General features: G+C 35.9%; 3 protein-coding genes across 6 annotated transcripts in view; 2 read left to right on the forward strand and 1 right to left on the reverse strand.

Annotated features, from left to right (window-relative positions):
* LOC113821767 (uncharacterized) overlaps positions 1-2,238 on the reverse strand; it is a 2,920-nt gene extending 682 nt beyond the window's left edge. The window contains exons 1-4 of one of the 2 annotated variants that reach the window (XM_027374293.2): positions 2,108-2,229; positions 1,591-1,715; positions 664-855; positions 296-439 (exon numbers count right to left, since the gene is read on the reverse strand). In XM_027374293.2, the coding sequence (XP_027230094.2) occupies positions 296-439; positions 664-855; positions 1,591-1,692 (438 nt within the window). In that variant the 5' untranslated portion in view covers positions 1,693-1,715; positions 2,108-2,229. Of the gene's footprint in view, positions 1-295; positions 440-663; positions 856-1,590; positions 1,719-2,107 lie in introns of both variants that reach the window. The other variant, XM_027374292.2, reaches the window with a different exon arrangement.
* A 7,210-nt stretch (positions 2,239-9,448) lies between these two features.
* Positions 9,449-12,135, forward strand: LOC113806367 (arylalkylamine N-acetyltransferase 1). Of its 2 annotated transcripts, none has more exons than XM_070131418.1 (5): positions 9,449-9,558; positions 9,947-10,074; positions 10,732-10,923; positions 11,205-11,348; positions 11,794-12,135. In XM_070131418.1, exons 2-5 carry the CDS (start codon positions 9,973-9,975, stop codon positions 11,998-12,000), a joined length of 645 nt encoding a protein of 214 aa, XP_069987519.1. In that variant the 5' UTR covers positions 9,449-9,558; positions 9,947-9,972; the 3' UTR covers positions 12,001-12,135. The 2 variants fall into 2 exon arrangements, with proteins under 2 accessions (XP_069987519.1, XP_069987520.1); XM_070131419.1 differs by having other exon boundaries at positions 9,452-9,558; positions 9,950-10,074.
* Positions 12,136-15,467: 3,332 nt separating this feature from the next.
* Positions 15,468-17,500, forward strand: part of LOC113806361 (arylalkylamine N-acetyltransferase 1) — a 3,506-nt gene continuing 1,473 nt past the window's right edge. The window contains exons 1-3 of one of the 2 annotated variants that reach the window (XM_070131420.1): positions 15,468-15,602; positions 15,994-16,118; positions 16,923-17,114. In XM_070131420.1, the coding sequence (XP_069987521.1) occupies positions 16,017-16,118; positions 16,923-17,114 (294 nt within the window). In that variant the 5' untranslated portion in view covers positions 15,468-15,602; positions 15,994-16,016. Of the gene's footprint in view, positions 15,603-15,990; positions 16,119-16,922; positions 17,115-17,500 lie in introns of both variants that reach the window. The other variant, XM_070131421.1, reaches the window with a different exon arrangement.

Below are 17,500 nucleotides of genomic sequence, written 5' to 3' on the forward strand. Positions count from 1 at the left end.
TCTATCGATCTATCCAATAAATATACATTTATTGTTCTATCTGTACGGAGGATATGCATGTCCAGACTGATAGATATGCATTTATTTCTGTGTATGTGCATGTCCGTGTAACGAATGTCAATTAGGCCGGGCCTGCTACAATTTTAACTAAACCGGCCGATAATGACGAAATGTAACACTCTTAGAAGCAAAATTGGCTTCTAAGTGCATATGATTTTAATGCTTCTAATTCCTTTTTTCTCGTTATAAAGAGAGCATTCAGTTTATGACGTCCTACTGAACCTTAAGAACGAACCTCCACCAGTTTCCTGCCAAGACCACGACCTCCGAAGTCCCTGTGGACTCCTACCATATACATAGATAACACTTTGTCGACGTCTTGGGCCTCGAAGACATCAACTCCTTTCCAGGCTTCGTCGGCCACTCGAAACGACACTTCCTGGTAATAATTCAGATAACACAGTAAGGTATTAAACTACTTGTAAGGGTGAAAATGTATATATAAAGCACTTGTAGAATGTGTAACACAATTGTAAAGATGATAATATAAACCACTCATAAAGGTGAATATATAAAGCACTTATATATATATATATAATGTATTTGCAACTTATAAAGTTTAATGTATATGCCAAAAAATCCAAACCAGAGATTATTTCTTACCAGTTCATTCGCTGACTGAGTGGGCGGCGAAGACCCCGCCCGTGATTTTATAAAGCTGGTTCTCACGCCCACCAGCTCGCCCGTGGGTCGATGTCTCACGCCCACGGACACGCCCGCCTCCAGGCACTTCCTGATGTCATCTGCGACTCTGCCCTTCCTGATCTGGATGTTGGAGGCGTGGGTGCCCAGGGTCTGGGGGCGGGCGCGGGCGGGAGGGCAAAGGGCGCAGATATTTATCATCGTAAGTGTGTATGTATGTATGTGTGTGTGGGGGGGGGGGGGTTATATATGTATATATACACATACGAATACATATATATGTATATACTTATATGTATATGTATATTATACATATATATATACACATATATATACATACACATATATATATGTATATATATATATGTATATATACATATATATATGTATATATGTTTATATATATATGTATATATATATATGTATGTATGTATATGCATATGTTTATATATATGTTTATATACATGTTTATATATATACATTTATATATATATATATATATATATATATACATATATATATATATATATATATATATATATATATATATAGGTGTGTGTGTGTGTGTGTGTGTGTGTGTGTGTGTGTGTGTGTGTGTGTGTGTGTGTGTGTGTGTGTGTATACATATATATATATATATATATATATATATATATATATATATATATATATATATATATATATATGTATATACATACATACATACATATATATATATATATATATATGTATATATATACATATATATATATGATTATGCATTCATAACTGTGTATTCTTGTAAAAATATGGATATTAACACTGCAAGAACAATGGACCAACAAAACAAACTTCAGAAATTCATAAATAAAAAAGCTGTTTATCTCCAGACAAACTCCTCAGCCTTACCAGCGGCTCCCTGGTGAAGAATTCCCTGGCGAGGATGTCAGTCACGTCGGCAAAGTCACTGGGAGTCAGCACGAAAAAATCGAAGTCGCTGTCATCTGCCATTGGCCTGGTTTTCTCGGTAGTTTCTGCTGGAAAGATACATTGCATTTATATTTTTAATTGATTTACTTATCGTTTATTTTTGTTATCATTAGTAATTGTAGTATTAGTATTAGTAGGAAAAGTAACAGCAGCAGCAGTAGTAGTAATAGTAATAGTAACAGCGTCAGCAGCAATTGTAGTAGTAGTAGTAATAGCAGTATTATCATTATTATTAGTAGTAGTGGTAATAGTAGTAGTAACAGCAGTATTATCATTATTATCATTATTAGTGGTAATAGTAGTAGTAACAGCAGTATTATCATTATTATCATTATTAGTGGTAATAGTAGTAGTAACAAGAGCAGTAGTGGTAGTAGTAGAAGTAATTTACGATATATCAAAAACTGAGTATCCTTCAGTGGCTAAGAACACTCACGCGTCGGAAAAGGTTTCCCGTGGAGGGTGTTGAACAGAACAAGGCAGAGGCACTACTCTCGGCAGCCAACACACTACCACTGCCGAAGGGCCTGCGCTACCACCCTGTACCCTGCAACCTTGAGATACTATAGCGTGTTGCAGAATTATGAGCGAAAGCAACATTGGTGAGAGGAATTTTAATATATATATATATTTTTTTTTACTGAAGAGAGGAAAGGAAGGAGTTTAGACAAGTTTAGCAAGAACTGATTTTCATGTATATAATTAAGCTTATGAGTGGTAAGACATCACAAATCAGTTTCTCATGAACTGAAAAATATCCACATTATACCCCACTAACAGAACGGGACAGAACTGGATTGTCAGGATGATCTTATGCTTTAAATAGCCTCTCCAAGTGCTTGTGTAAAATGTAGATACGAACAGATGCTTATCCTTACCCTCCATTCTGAATATCAAGTTTATGGCAAGTGGGCATGCAATAAACAGTTATTTCAAATTCAGTCTAATACAACACAAGAAGAATCTGTAAGTATCAGTGACATGACCAGCTCTTCCTTGAGAGATAACAGGCTTCAAGGTCAGTGCAATCTGTGCATTCTGAGCTGGTCTATACATACATACGTTGCATGCATATCTTGCATATATACATTGAGTATATACATTGGATACAAACATGAGACACCTGTTACATCCATATTTTACATACTTACATATATATATATTACATACATACATTGCATACTTACATACATATATTACACACTTATATACATATATTACACACTTATATACATATATTACATACATACATATATTACATACATACATACACAGGCTGAATGATGATGTAATAGATTATTCTAATACTAAGGAAGCCCGAAGCCTGTGCAAACCTTCAGATCAAGTGTTATAAACCTCCTCCACCCTAAGTTGCCTTTATTTTTTTTTTTCTTTTCGCAATTTCATTCTTTCTCCCCACCCCTCTCTCTTTCTCTCTCTCCCCCCCTCCCTCTCTCCTTCTCTCTCTTTCTAGCATTCATAATGGTATCGACTGGAAGAAAAGTTTAAGTAACATAAACCGAGTAACCTGAAGTTCTGAAATACCCATGGAGCTATGTAGACATCTTTATATCTATCTATCTACCTATCTCTCTATCTCTCTATCTATATGCATATATATATATATATATATATATATATATATATATATATATATATATATATATATATAAATGTCAGCCACTTTGGTTCACATAATTTATTGTTAACATCCTCACCAATGCCAGACTGGTGCTGCATATTCACAGACTGGTGGAAAGAAATTCGTCCATATGCGGAGGTCTTCTTGGGATGCACCTAAAGAATTTAATTTGGTTAGCATAAAGAACTTTCTTCCACACTTTGGAATCAGGTTTTTTGGTGTTGGCGAACCACTTTAAATCGTCACTGATAACTGTTCCCAATAGATTCACCTCTTTGGACGAGTTAAGAGTTCCTCGCCTATTTTTAGAGTACTACACTGTCGGCTAATTTGTTAAATTTAAATTTTGTTTCTGTGCATTTCTTGGTGTTGACAGACATTTTATCGTTCACATATATGTTGATCTTCACGTGCGGAATTTTGTTCTCATTCACCATTATAAGAAACAATAATGGGCCGAGGACCGTTCCTTGAGGGACACCGCAGTGAAGATCAATTTCATCGGATATTTGGTTGTTTGCAAAGTCCTCAGGGAGCGAAGGTTGATGAAGGGAGATATCCACTTGACCCAGCCCTCGTGGAAACCCAGAGAAATCATTTTCTTAATCAATTTGGTGTGGTCGATGAGATCAAATGCTTTCCTCAGGTCGATGGAGACGGTAGTGACCTCGAGTCTTTTTTCTATATTTGAAGTGATATAATTGATCAGGTCAACTAGGAAGTGGACTGTAAAGCTACCCTTGGTATTTCCAAATTGGCGATGATCTAATTTAGGGGCGAATATTTTCCACAATTCCTTAGCAATTATTCTCTCGAGTATTTTGCAAGGAATAGGTGTTAATGATATGGGCCTAAGGTCATCGAGAGAATTAAGTGGATTTGTTTTGGGAATTGGGACTGTGATAGCACGCTTCCATAGGTCAGGCACCACGCCCTCAGTGATGGAGCAGTTAAAGATGTTGCAGAGGGGGGGGGGGGCGAGCTCGGGAGCGAATTCACGTCATCAGGGCCAGGAGATTTGCCTTTTCTATCCTTTTTGTGTTGGTACACGTCGTATTCGCTGACAATTGCTTGCAGAGGGCGCAAGGGTAAGTAAGTTGGCAGTTCTGCTGATTGTAGTGGTGGGAATAGCTTGTTGATGTTCGCAAAGTGACAGTTGATATTAACAGCGCTTTCTGGCGAGTCGGCAATTTCGCTGATGTGAGAGAGGTAACTGTCTTCCTTTGTCACCGATTAAATTCCGAATGTGGCTATACCACGATTTGGGATTTGCATCACTGATTTTATATATTATTTGTTTATGATAATTTTTCTTAGAGGATCCTATCTCTTGTCTAACCTTTTTTGCGAAGTACTTTGTTGTATCGATGTTTTTTGTTTTGTAAGCTTTTTGTCTTGCCAGGATAAGGTCTTTGATCCTGTTGGTGACCCATGGTTTGTCCTGATGGTGGGTGGATGTTCTTTTTAAGGGGAAGCAGTTGTCAACTTGTTTCCAGACTGATTTATATAAAAGTTGGCATTTAGTGTTCGGGTTGGGGGCGTTGAGAACGTCGGCCCAGTCATGATTTGTAATCCATGATCCAAACTCGCGGATTTTAGAATCAGGGAATCTACGAATAAGTTTTGTTCCCTTTAATTGCGTGGGTGCCTGGTATTTCTTTGGTACCCAGAGCAGCGACAAATGATCACTATTGCCTAAAGGGGGCAGGGAAGTTGGACTTTCATAAAAATGCTCTTTATTTGTTATTTTTCCCACGCGTGGCGAATGACACAACCTGCTTAAAAATCAGTACAGAGGTGATTTCATAATCAGAAAAAGTGTTCAGGTCGCCAAGATTACTAAAAAGTACTTTGCTTGGAGGATGAACACATTTTCTATTATGTGTTTTCTGAGGCTTTCTTCGGTAGGTGCCCTTGGGGGGAAATATATCCTGCAGATTACCAGCACACTGATTTCGCGAGGCAGCCATGTAGGTCTAAAAGCGAACCATAATGTTTCAAGGTCGTCACTTGGGGGACAGATGGATTTTATAGTGTTGCAGGGGATAGTATCTTTGATATAAATGCCAATGCCACCACCTTTTCTGCCCTGAAGAATTTTGTTAAATAAGTGGTACCCCTGTATGGTTCCAATGTTTAATGTATCGTCTTTGAACCACGTTTCTGTGATTACTGCAATATCGATAGTATTTTGTTTCATTATGACGTCAAGTTCGTCCACTTTGTTTGTAAGGCAGCATTTGCAAGGTAAATGCTGAGGTGTTGTGCGGGGTCTTGCGTTAGCTGGCGCTATTGTCATTTTGGTCAAACATCCCGCTCGGGTTGCGAGGTTTTGTAATTGTTTCTATTTAAAAAGACTCTCACGGGTCCTGGGAAGGAATCTGACATCAGAAATTCATCAGCTACAAGTGCTTTGCCTTTAAGAGAAACAGTGAAGCTGACATTATATGAATGACTCATTTTTGTTTTGAATGCATTCACATCGTCCACCTCATGGAAGTTAACGAGTAGGTGATTCTCGATATCTGCTTCCTCAGTGTCTGTGTGGCAGTTTGTTATGTAAAGCTACAACACCTCTGGTTTAGCTGCCCCCTGTAAAGGTTTAGCGGTAGATCTTTGTTCTATTTTGTCTTCTTATTTCTTTTTGCTTTTTTCCACGAGAGTAAACCCATCCGCATCCACATTGCTTGGATTAGACGTTTCGTGTCTTACATGTGTGAGGTGTTCTTTGCTCTGTGGGCATTAGTATGTGTGTATGTGTGTGAGTTCACCGTGGCTAGATGCTGTGTAGTGGTAGCGTGAAGCATCTCGGCACACAAAAAAGACCGAGCATAATCATCACTCCTTCACGTTCAGCCTATGGGGTTTGTTCGTATGAACTAGTTCCTTTAATGGTTACTTGTGATAATCATAAAGACAAAGTAGGGAATGAATGCATCGTAAAATCATGGGAAAACAAAGCCTTAGTTAAAGTAACTTAAAACTTGAACTTAACAAAAGACAAAGTTGATAATCACTTGATTAATTGCTTAAATTATGAAATTGATTAAGATGACACTTATAATTAAGATTAGTGTATAAATCATGATCACTTAAATAAAAGAAAAGGATCACGTCCAGCTCCTCAGAAAAAAAGACACACGTCAGATCACAGAACTTAACTTCTTTGCTTGGGGGGGGGGGGGGGGGTGCTCACACTGGGGGTAATAACACACAGGGTTTCTGGTCCAGACTGAGTATATTTCGCGCTAATTTTGGCGATACTTATAGCGTTCGTGACGTCACGAACTACGTCACGAACCATACATTTTTCGTATTTATTTCACAATCGAGTTAAGCTTTCAGTTTAAAAACATATATTGTAAAAAGATCAGAAGAAAAGATAAAAAATAGTCTCAAGTTGAAAAAAAAAATACTGAACAAAAAGTAAATATAAAAGTATATAAGTAGCGTAAAATGCTCGAAAAATAATAAAAGAAGTTAAATATAATGCCTATAAAATTAAGTTAAAAAGGGAAATAAAGTACATAGACTTTCAAATCTTAAGGCAAGGCAAATAAGATGACTAGTTAAAATCGAAAGAAAAAGAAAACGACTATAAAAAGGGGAAACTCAACTAAAAGGGTAAAAACAATAGAACGAAATAAAATGCCAATCAAAAAGACGAAACCCCCCCTAAAGAAGAGCAGGGGCGAGCGAGCAGAGTCCGGGCGCGGCCGAAAGACGGAAAAGACAAAGAAAAAGAAAAAGCAGCATCCTAGCTCACAACCTTTTGGTCTCAATGAAGCACAAAATCGTATTTAGAACAATTGTAATGCTGCCGAAGTTGTAAATCTGATCGTTTGTGTCACTGTCTGCACTGTCTACACTGTTTACACTGCTTTCACTTGCACTGTTTGCTGGTTCGGGCGGTTCACTGTTTGTATTGGAAACCCCACCCTTAGCCTGGTGGGGGAGGGGCCCGACGTCCTGGGCACAGGGGTGGCCATATCCCTGGTCGCTAAGGAGCCCATCCCCCTGGGCAGGGGTCCAGTCTTGACCCGGACTACGGCGGGGCAAGCTTCCTTGGGCAGAGGTCCGGCCGTAGTCCTGACCGGAGGGGAGCCCGTCACCCTGGGCAGGGGGTGTATACATATATACATATATATATATATATATATATAAATATATATATGTATGTATCTATGCATGTATGTATGTATGTATGCATGTATGTATGTATGCATGTATATATGTATGTATGTATATGCATGTATGTATGTATGTATGCATGTATGCATGTATATATGTATGTATATATACATATATATATATGCATATATATGCATATATAAATATATATATATATATATATATATATATATATATATATATATAGAGAGAGAGAGAGAGAGAGAGAGAGAGAGAGAGAGAGAGAGAGAGAGAGAGATGAAGAGATGTTCAATTAAACATATTTCAAAAAACATCTCTGAACAATTATATACATGCTATTTATTCCACTTGTGTATGTTATCATAAGTTTGTCTATATTTTCAATAGATGTGTAGCAAATAACTCAGGGCAAGTAAAGACACCTGCAGACAAGCATCGGGAGGCCTGAATATCTTGAAGACTTTGACAACATCACAACCGCTGCTTATTACTTTCCGTGTAAATAAGTGATAAGACAAATTAGAAATAATGTTGATGAAAATACAAGACGAACACACAAGCAATGCAAAGATTCCATACGGTTAATATGGCTTGCTTAGTGTCTTTAGTCAGACCATGGACTCTGCCGCAGAGACACATTCCTGGAAGAGATGGCTTTGCAAGGCTGACATCCATATATATATATATATATATATATATATATATATATATATATATATATATATATATATATATATATATATATATATATATATATATATATATATAGCTCCATGGGTATTTTAGAGCTTCAGATTACTCGGTTTATGTTACTTAAACCTCCACAATACTATCCTAAATACTTTTGGTGTATCGTAAATATTTACAGTCGTTTCTTGTTCTACTTTTTCCCTTCTATTCGATACTACTAATAATACTTTTCTTCCAGTCGATACCATTATGAATGCGAGAGAGAGAGAAAGAGAGAGAGAGAGAAAAAGAGAGGGGGGAGGAGAGAAAGAATGAGATTGCGAAAAAATAAACAAATAAAGGCAACTTAGGGTGGGGGAGGTTTATAACACTTGATCTGAAGATTTGCACAGGCTTCGGGCTTCCTTAGTATTATAATAATCTATTACATCATCATTCAGCCTGTGTATGTATGTATGTATGTAATATATGTATGTATGTAATATATGTATGTAAGTGTGTAATATATGTATGTAAGTATGCAATATATGTATGTAAGTATGTAATATATATATGTAAGTATGTAATATATGGATGTAACAGGTATCTGATTTATGTATCCAATGTATATACTCAATGTATATATGCAAGATATGCATGCAACGTATGTATGTATAGACCAGCTCAGCCTGCACAGATTGCACTGACCTTGAGGCCTGTTATCTCTCAAGGAAGAGCTGGTCATGTCACTGATACAGCTTTTTCCTCATCTTTTTCCCTGTTCTTATCATCTTAATTCTCTACTCATGCTTCCGTTCTCATCTTATTACATTCGTGTGGTAATATTTCAAAGAAAATAAAAGGTTGTGTTGTATTAGACTGAATTTGAAATAATTGTTTATTGCATGCCCACTTGCCATAAACATGATATTCAGAATGGAGGGTAAGGATAAGCATCTGTTCGTATCTACATTTTACACAAGCACTTGAAGAGGCTATTTAAAGCATAAGATCATCCTGACAATGCACTTCTGTCCCGTTCTGTTTGTGAGGTATAATGTGGATATTTTTCAGTTCATAAGAAACTGATTTGTGATGTCTTACCACTCATAAGCTTAATTATATACATGGAAATCAGTTCTCGTTAAACTTGTCTAAACTCCTTCCTTTCCTCGCTTCAGTAAAAAAATAAATAAATAAATAAATAAATAAATAAAAGTAAAAATTAAAAAAAAATAAGAATTAAAATTCCTCTCACCAATGTTGCTTTCGCTCATAATTCTGCAACACGCTGTAGTATCCTAAGGTTGCAGGGTACAGGGTGGTAGCGCAGGCCCTTCGGCAGTGGTAGTGTGTTGGCTGCCGAGAGTAGTGCCTCTGCCTTGTTCTGTTCAACACCCTCCACGGGAAACCTTTCACGACGCGTGAGTGTTCTTAGCCACTGAAGGATATTCAGTTTTTGATATATCGTAAATTACTTCTACTACTACCACTTCTGCTGCTGTTACTACTACTATTACCACTAATAATGATAATACTGCTGTTACTACTACTGTTACCACTACTACTAATAATAATGATAATACTGCTGTTACTACTACTTTTACCACTACTACTAATAATAATGATGATACTGCTGTTACTACTACTACTACAATTGCTGCTGACGCTGTTACTACTACTACTATTACTACTACTGCTGCTGCTGTTACTGTTCCTACTAATACTAATACTACAATTACTAATGATAACAAAAATAATTAAACGATAAGTAAATCAATTTAAAATATAATTGTAATGCATCTTTTCCAGCAGAAACTACCGAGAAAACCTGGGCAATGGCAGATGACAGCGACTTCGATTTTTTCGTGCTGACTCCCAGTGACTTTGCTGACGCGACTGACATCATCGCCAGGGAATTCTTCACCAGGGAGCCGCTGGTAAGGCTGAGGAGTTTGTTTGGAGATAAACAGCTTTGTTATATATGAATTTCTTTAGTTGGTTTATCTGAAGTTTGTTTTGTTGGTCCATTATTCTTATAGTGTTAATATCTGTTATTTACATTCGACCAACCACACTCTTTGTTACAAACTACCTTTAGCCTCATTCACAAAAATGCTATTTACGCTATGTTTACTTCCATTAGTTGCCAGATGTACAAAAGTGGGACCCAGTGTGTACTGAAATATAGTTCCGCAACTGTACATATATATTTACATATATAAACATATGCATATATATATTTATATATATATATATGCATATATATATAATGTATACATATATATATATGTATATACATATGTATATATATGTATATATGTATATAAATAATATGTATATGTATATATATATACAAACACACACACACACACACACACACACACACACATATATATATATATATATATATATATATATATATATATATATATATATATATATATATGCATATGTATATACATATACATATATGTATATATATATGCATATATATATATATATATATATATATATATATATATATATATATATATATATGTAGGCGTATAGTAAATATCTGCGCCCTTTGCCCTCCCGCCCGCGCCCGCCCCCAGACCCAGGGCACCCACGCCTCCAACGTCCAGGTCAGGAAGGGCAGAGTCGCAGATGACATCAGGATGTGCCTGGAGGCGGGCGTGTCCGTGGGCGTGAGACACCGACCCACGGGCGAGCTGGTGGGCGTGAGAATCAGCTTTATAAAATCACGGGCGGGATCTTCGCCGCCCCCTCAGCCAGCGAATGAACTGGTAAGAAATAATCTGGATCATGATCTGGATTCAGGAATCTTTAACGTAATATTTCGAATGTGAATATTTTATTGCATCAGTGACCCTGTGACCTTTATAAGTGGTATATATATTAATCTTTATATGTGGTTTATATATTCACTTTTACAATTGGGTTATATATTTTACAAGTCCTTTATATATCCATCTTTATAATTATTTTATACATTTTACAAGAGGTTATACATTTTCACCCTTACAAGTGGTTTAATACCTTACTGTGTTATCTGAATTATCACCAGGAAGCGTTGTTCCGAGTGTACGACGAAGTCATGAAAGAAGTTGATGTCTTCGAGGCCCAAGACGTCGACAAAGTGTTATCTATGTATATGGTAGGAGTCCACAGGGACTTCGGAGGTCGTGGCCTTGGCAGGAAACTGGTGGAGGTTCGTTCTTAAGGTTTAATTGGACGTCATAAACTGAATGCTCTCTTTATAACGAGAAAAAATGAATTAGAAGCATTAAAATTATATGCACTTAGAAGCCATTTTTGCTTCTAAGAGTGTTACATTTCGTCATTATCGGCCGGTTTAGTTAAAATTATACCAGGCCCGGCCTAATTGACATTCGTTACACGGACATGCACATACACAGAAATAAATGCATATCTATCAGTCTGGAAATGCATATCCACCGAACAGATAGAAAATAAATGTATATTTATTGGATAGATCGATAGATATGCATTTATTTCTGTATATATGGATGTCGGTTTATAAAAATATTCTTCGGGTTGGGACAGGCGCAATTTTAACAAACCGGCCGAATAAAGCGTCTTCTCCGCTTCTTCAAGAAATGGAGATTGTCTTTAAGGAATCTAACCCTTTTCAGCGGTGCATGGAGAAGGGGGTAGAAAAGGGATGCCAGCTAGCGGTGACGTGTATCACTAACAAATACTCGGGAAGGATTTTCGAGAAGCTAGGTTACGAGGTGCGTCACTGCCTTGACCTGACCTCCCTCGGGCCGGAATGGGGCGTCGACACCTCGGTCATGGGCGAGAATACCACCGTCAGGGTCATGGTCAAGAGGCTGCCTTGAAGGAGGAGTCTTTTTGTGTCTGTCTCTATCTCCTTCAGTCTCTGTTTGTCACTTTCTCTCATTCGCTCCCTTTCTTTCTCTCTTTCTCTCTCTATCTCTTTCTGGCTCTGGATCTTTCTCTCCTTTCGTCTCTTTCTCCCCTTCAATCTATGCCTGTCTCTTTCTCTCCTTCAATCTCTGCCCGTCTCTTTCTCTCATTCACTCTTTCTCTCTCTCTCTCTCTCTCTCTCTCTCTCTCTCTCTCTCTCTCTCTCTCTCTCTCTCTCTCTCTCTCTCTCTCTCTCTCTCTTTCTCTTTCTCTCTCTCTCTCTTTCTTTCTCCTTCTCTTTCTGGCTCTGGACACATATTAATCAACATAATAAGATATTGATTTTACTTCAGTTGTATTAACATCGTTAATAAATGTTTTATGTCTGTTATTGTGTTTTGAATCCGAATATCTCTAGGAGCATGTGTAAGGTTTTAACAAATATCCTTTCAAATCCCTTATCAAATTTCTTATCAGTGGATATCAGTGTATACACACACACACATAAATATATATATATATATATATATATATATATATATATATATATATATATATATATATATATATATATATATACATTCACTGATAAGAAATTTGATAAGGGATTTGCAATTGTAGAGTTACGTATTTTTAGTTTCACGAACGCGCCCGGATTCGCGGATTCACCTATGCGAACGGGTGGTCATGTTGCCCACTTGGGGTGTTCACTTTTATTTTTAATGCCCCTGCTGACGCCCTTTTTGCAAGCCCTCATACATTTTCTAAACGCCCAACCTCCAGAACATTGGTTTGTAAGTTTTGGGTCCGAAAGGAGTGCTTTTAACCCACACTCAAACCTCTTCCAATTTGGGTACTTGGAAACCGTGCCGTGACGCACAGCGGAGTCGCCACGGAGGGTAGTTGGCGGGTGACCTTGACTTTGGGGAGGTGTGAGGGTGGGCTGGGGAAGACTCTTGATTTGCTGATTTTCGCGTGGGGTGATATCGTGTGATATACTGTGATACTACCGTTGTTTACCAGTGATTGTCCTTGCCGCATTTGTGATGTCGAGGCTGTAGTAGCAGTAGTGCTTTTCGTAAATAAAGCCGTGCACATGAACAGTTTTTGTGTCTCCACTCCTGTAGAGGTAGAAAGGCCGGTTTTTCCCCATGCCCATGCCATCTTCTCTACGGTCCGAGGATTACTCGTCAGCTCCTGTAGTAGGGTTGAGTGTCGGTGTCCCTGCACTTAACCACGCTACACAATTATATCTATCTATCAATCTATATATGTATATATATATATATATATATATATATATATATATATATATATGTATATATATATATAAACATGTATGTATATATATATATGTATATACATATCTATATATGCATATACATGTGTGTATATATGTATATATATATGTGTGTGTGTGTATTCATATTTAACATTTATATGTATTTATTTATTCATATATATATATATATATATATATATATATATATATATACATATATGTGTGTGTGTGTGTATATATACACACACACATACAGTATATACATATGTTATATATGTATGTATATGTATATATATATACATATGCATATATATGCATATGTATATGCATATATATGTATGTATTCATATATATATATATATATATATATATATATATATATATATATATATGAATATATATATATGTATATATATATATGTATATATAAAGAGAGAGAGAGAGATGAAGATATGTTCAATTAAACATATTTCAAAAAAATATATCTCTGAACAATTATATACATGCTAATTATTCCACTTGTGAATGTTATCATAAGTTTGTCTATATTTTCAATAGATGTGTAGCAAATAACTCAGGGCAAGTAAAGACACCTGCAGACAAGCATCGGGAGGCCTGAATATCTTGAAGACTTTGACAACATCACAACCGCTGCTTATTACTTTCCGTGTAAATAAGTGATAAGACAAATTAGAAATAATGTTGATGAAAATACAAGACGAACACACAAGCAATGCAAAGATTCCATACGGTTGATATGGCTTGCTTAGTGTCTTTAGTCAGACCATGGACTCTGCCGCAGACACATTCCTGGAAGAGCTGGCTTTGCAAGGCTGACATCCATATTTATATATATATATATATATATATATATATATATATATATATATATATATATATATATATATATATATATATTTATTTATTTATTTATTTATACATGTATATAGATAGATAGAGATATGGGTATATATATATATATATATATATATATATATATATATATATATATATATATATATATATGTATGTATATATACATAGCCCCATGGGTATTTCAGAGCTTCAGATTACTCGGTTTATGTTACTTAAACCTCCACAATACTATCCTAAATACTTTTGGTGTATCAGTCGTTTCTTGTTCTACTTTTTCCCTTCTATTCGATACTACTAATAATACTTTCCTTCCAGTCGATACCATTATGAATGCGAGAGAGAGAGAGAGAGAGAGAGAAAGAGAGGGGGGAGGAGAGAAAGAATGAGATTGCGAAAAAATAAAAAATAAAAAATATAGGCAACTTAGGGTGGGGGAGGTTTATAACACTTGATCTGAAGATTTGCACAGGCTTCGGGCTTCCTTAGTATTAGAATAATCTATTACACCATCATTCAGCCTGTGTATGTATTTATGTATGTAATATATGTAAGTGTGTAATATATGTATGTATGCAATATATGTATGTAAGTATGTAATATATATATGTAAGTATGTAAAATATGGATGTAACAGGTATCTGATTTATGTATCCAATGTATATACTCAATGTATGTATGCAAGATATGCATGCAACGTATGTATGTATAGACCAGCTCAGTCTGCACAGATTGCACTGACCTTGAGGCCTGTTATCTCTCAAGGAGGAGCTGGTCATGTCACTGATACTTACAGCTTCTTCCTCATCTTTTCCCTGTTCTTATCATCTTAATTTTCTACTCATGCTTCCGTTCTCATCTTATTACATTCCTGTGGTAATATTTCAAAGAAAATAAAAGGTTGTGTTGTATTAGACTGAATTTTAAATAATTGTTTATTGCATGCCCACTCGCCATAAACTTGATATTCAGAATGGAGGGTAAGGATAAGCATCTGTTCGTATCTACATTTTACACAAGCACTTGAAGAGGCTATTTAAAGCATAAGATCATCCTGACAATGCACTTCTGTCCCACTCTGTTTGTGGGGTATAATGTGGATATTTTTCAGTTCATAAGAAACTGATTTGTGATATATCTTACCACTCATAAGCTTAATTATATACATGGAAATCAGTTCTCGTTAAACTTGTCTAAACTCCTTCCTTTCCTCGCTTCAGTAAAAAATATATATATATTAAAATTCCTCTGACCAATGTTGCTTTCGCTCATAATTCTGCAACACGCTGTAGTATCTTAAGGTTCCAGGGTGCAGGGTGGTAGCGCAGGCCCTTCGGCATTGATAGTGTGTTGGCTGCCGAGAGTAGTGCCTCTGCCTTGTTCTGTTCAACACCCTCCACGGGAAACCTTTCACGACGCGTGAGTGTCCTTAGCCACTGAAGGATATTCAGTTTTTGATATATCGTAAATTACTTCTACTACTACCACTACTGTTGCTTTTACTACTACTATTACCACTAATAATGATAATAATGATAATACTGCTGTTACTACTATTATTACCACTACTATTAATAATAATGATAATACTGCTGTTACTACTACTATTACCACTACTACTAATAATAATGATAATACTGCTTTTACTACTACTACTACAATTGCTGCTGACGCTGTTACAACTACTACTATTACTACTACTGCTGCTGCTGTTACTGTTCCTATTAATACTAATACTAGAATTACTAATGATAACAAAACGATAAGTAAATCAACTATAAATATAAATACAATGTATCTTTTGCTGCAGAAACTACCGAGAAAACCAGGCCAATGGCAGATGACAGCGACTTCGATTTTTTCGTGCTGACTCCCAGTGACTTTGCCGACGTGACTGACATCCTCGCCAGGGAATTCTTCACCAGGGAGCCGCTGGTAAGGCTGAGGAGTTTGTCGGAGATAAAATGTTTTTTATATTCAATTTCTTTAGTTGGTTTATCTGGTTTGTTTTGTTGGTCTATTATTCTTATAGTGTTAATATCCGTTATTTACATTGACCAACCACACTCTTTGTTACAAACTACCTTTAGCCTTATTCACAAAATTGCTATTTACGCTATGTTTACTTCCATTAGTTGCCAGATGTACAAAAGTAGGACCCAGCAAGTGTACTGAAATATAATTCCGCAACTGTACATATATATTTACATATTTAAACATATGCATATATATATATATATATATATATATATATATATATATATATATATATATGCATATATATACATAAATATATATATGAATATATATATATATATAATGTATATATATGTATATATATATGTATATATATGTATATATGTATATAAATAATATGTATATGTATATATATATATATATATATATATATATATATATATATATATATATATATATATATATGTATATGTACACACACACACACACACACACACATATATATATATATATATATATATATATATATATATATATATATATATATATATATATATATATATATATATATATATATATGTATGTATGTATATGTATATACATATACATATATGTATATATATATATATGCATCTATATATGTATGCATATGTATATATAGATACATGCACACACACACACATATATACATACGTACATACATACATACTTATGATAGTAAATATCTGCGCCCTTTGCCCTCCCGCCCGCGCCCGCCCCCAGACCCAGGGCACCCACGCCTCCAACGTCCAGGTCAGGAAGGGCAGAGTCGCAGATGACATCAGGATGTGCCTGGAGGCGGGCGTGTCCGTGGGCGTGAGACACCGACCCACGGGCGAGCTGGTGGGCGTGAGAATCAGCTTTATAAAATCACGGGCGGGGTCTTCGCCGCCCACTCAGCCAGCGAATGAACTGGTAAGAAATAATCTCTGGTTTGGATTTTTTATTATCTCCGATGTGATAGAATTTTACTTTGTTTTATTATGTTTTTTTTATGAATATTCACCTCTTAAGTATTTGTTATATATACGAATATAAGTGGCTTTTATATTTACCTTTCCCAAGGAGGTTAAGATTTTGGTAACGTTGATTAGTTAGCAGAATGAATCTAAAAGTTACGAACAGATTTTTCAGCATTTTTTATCAGAGGTGCGTCTTAACCCAACTTCTATGTCATTTGATTTTGGTGATCGGGATAATGATCTGGACCCAGGAATCTTTAAGTTGCGTCAGTAACCCTGTTGCCTTGGCAGAAGCATGTGCTCTCTGAGTGCTTCTAGGTTACAAGGGGTTTTATATTC

This window comes from Penaeus vannamei, chromosome 16 (genome assembly GCF_042767895.1).
Source record: "Penaeus vannamei isolate JL-2024 chromosome 16, ASM4276789v1, whole genome shotgun sequence".
In the NCBI taxonomy this organism is placed as follows: Eukaryota; Metazoa; Arthropoda; class Malacostraca; order Decapoda; family Penaeidae; genus Penaeus; species Penaeus vannamei.

Bases quoted from the DNA above. Each gene is read 5' to 3' on its own strand.
- LOC113806367 (XM_070131418.1), top strand. From the start codon at position 9,973: ATGGCAGATGACAGCGACTTCGATTTTTTCGTGCTGACTCCCAGTGAC. The intron at 10,075-10,731 runs GTAAGGCTGAGG...GCCCGCCCCCAG, and splicing joins TCTTCACCAGGGAGCCGCTG to ACCCAGGGCACCCACGCCTC. The intron at 11,349-11,793 runs GTTCGTTCTTAA...AACCCTTTTCAG, and splicing joins TTGGCAGGAAACTGGTGGAG to CGGTGCATGGAGAAGGGGGT.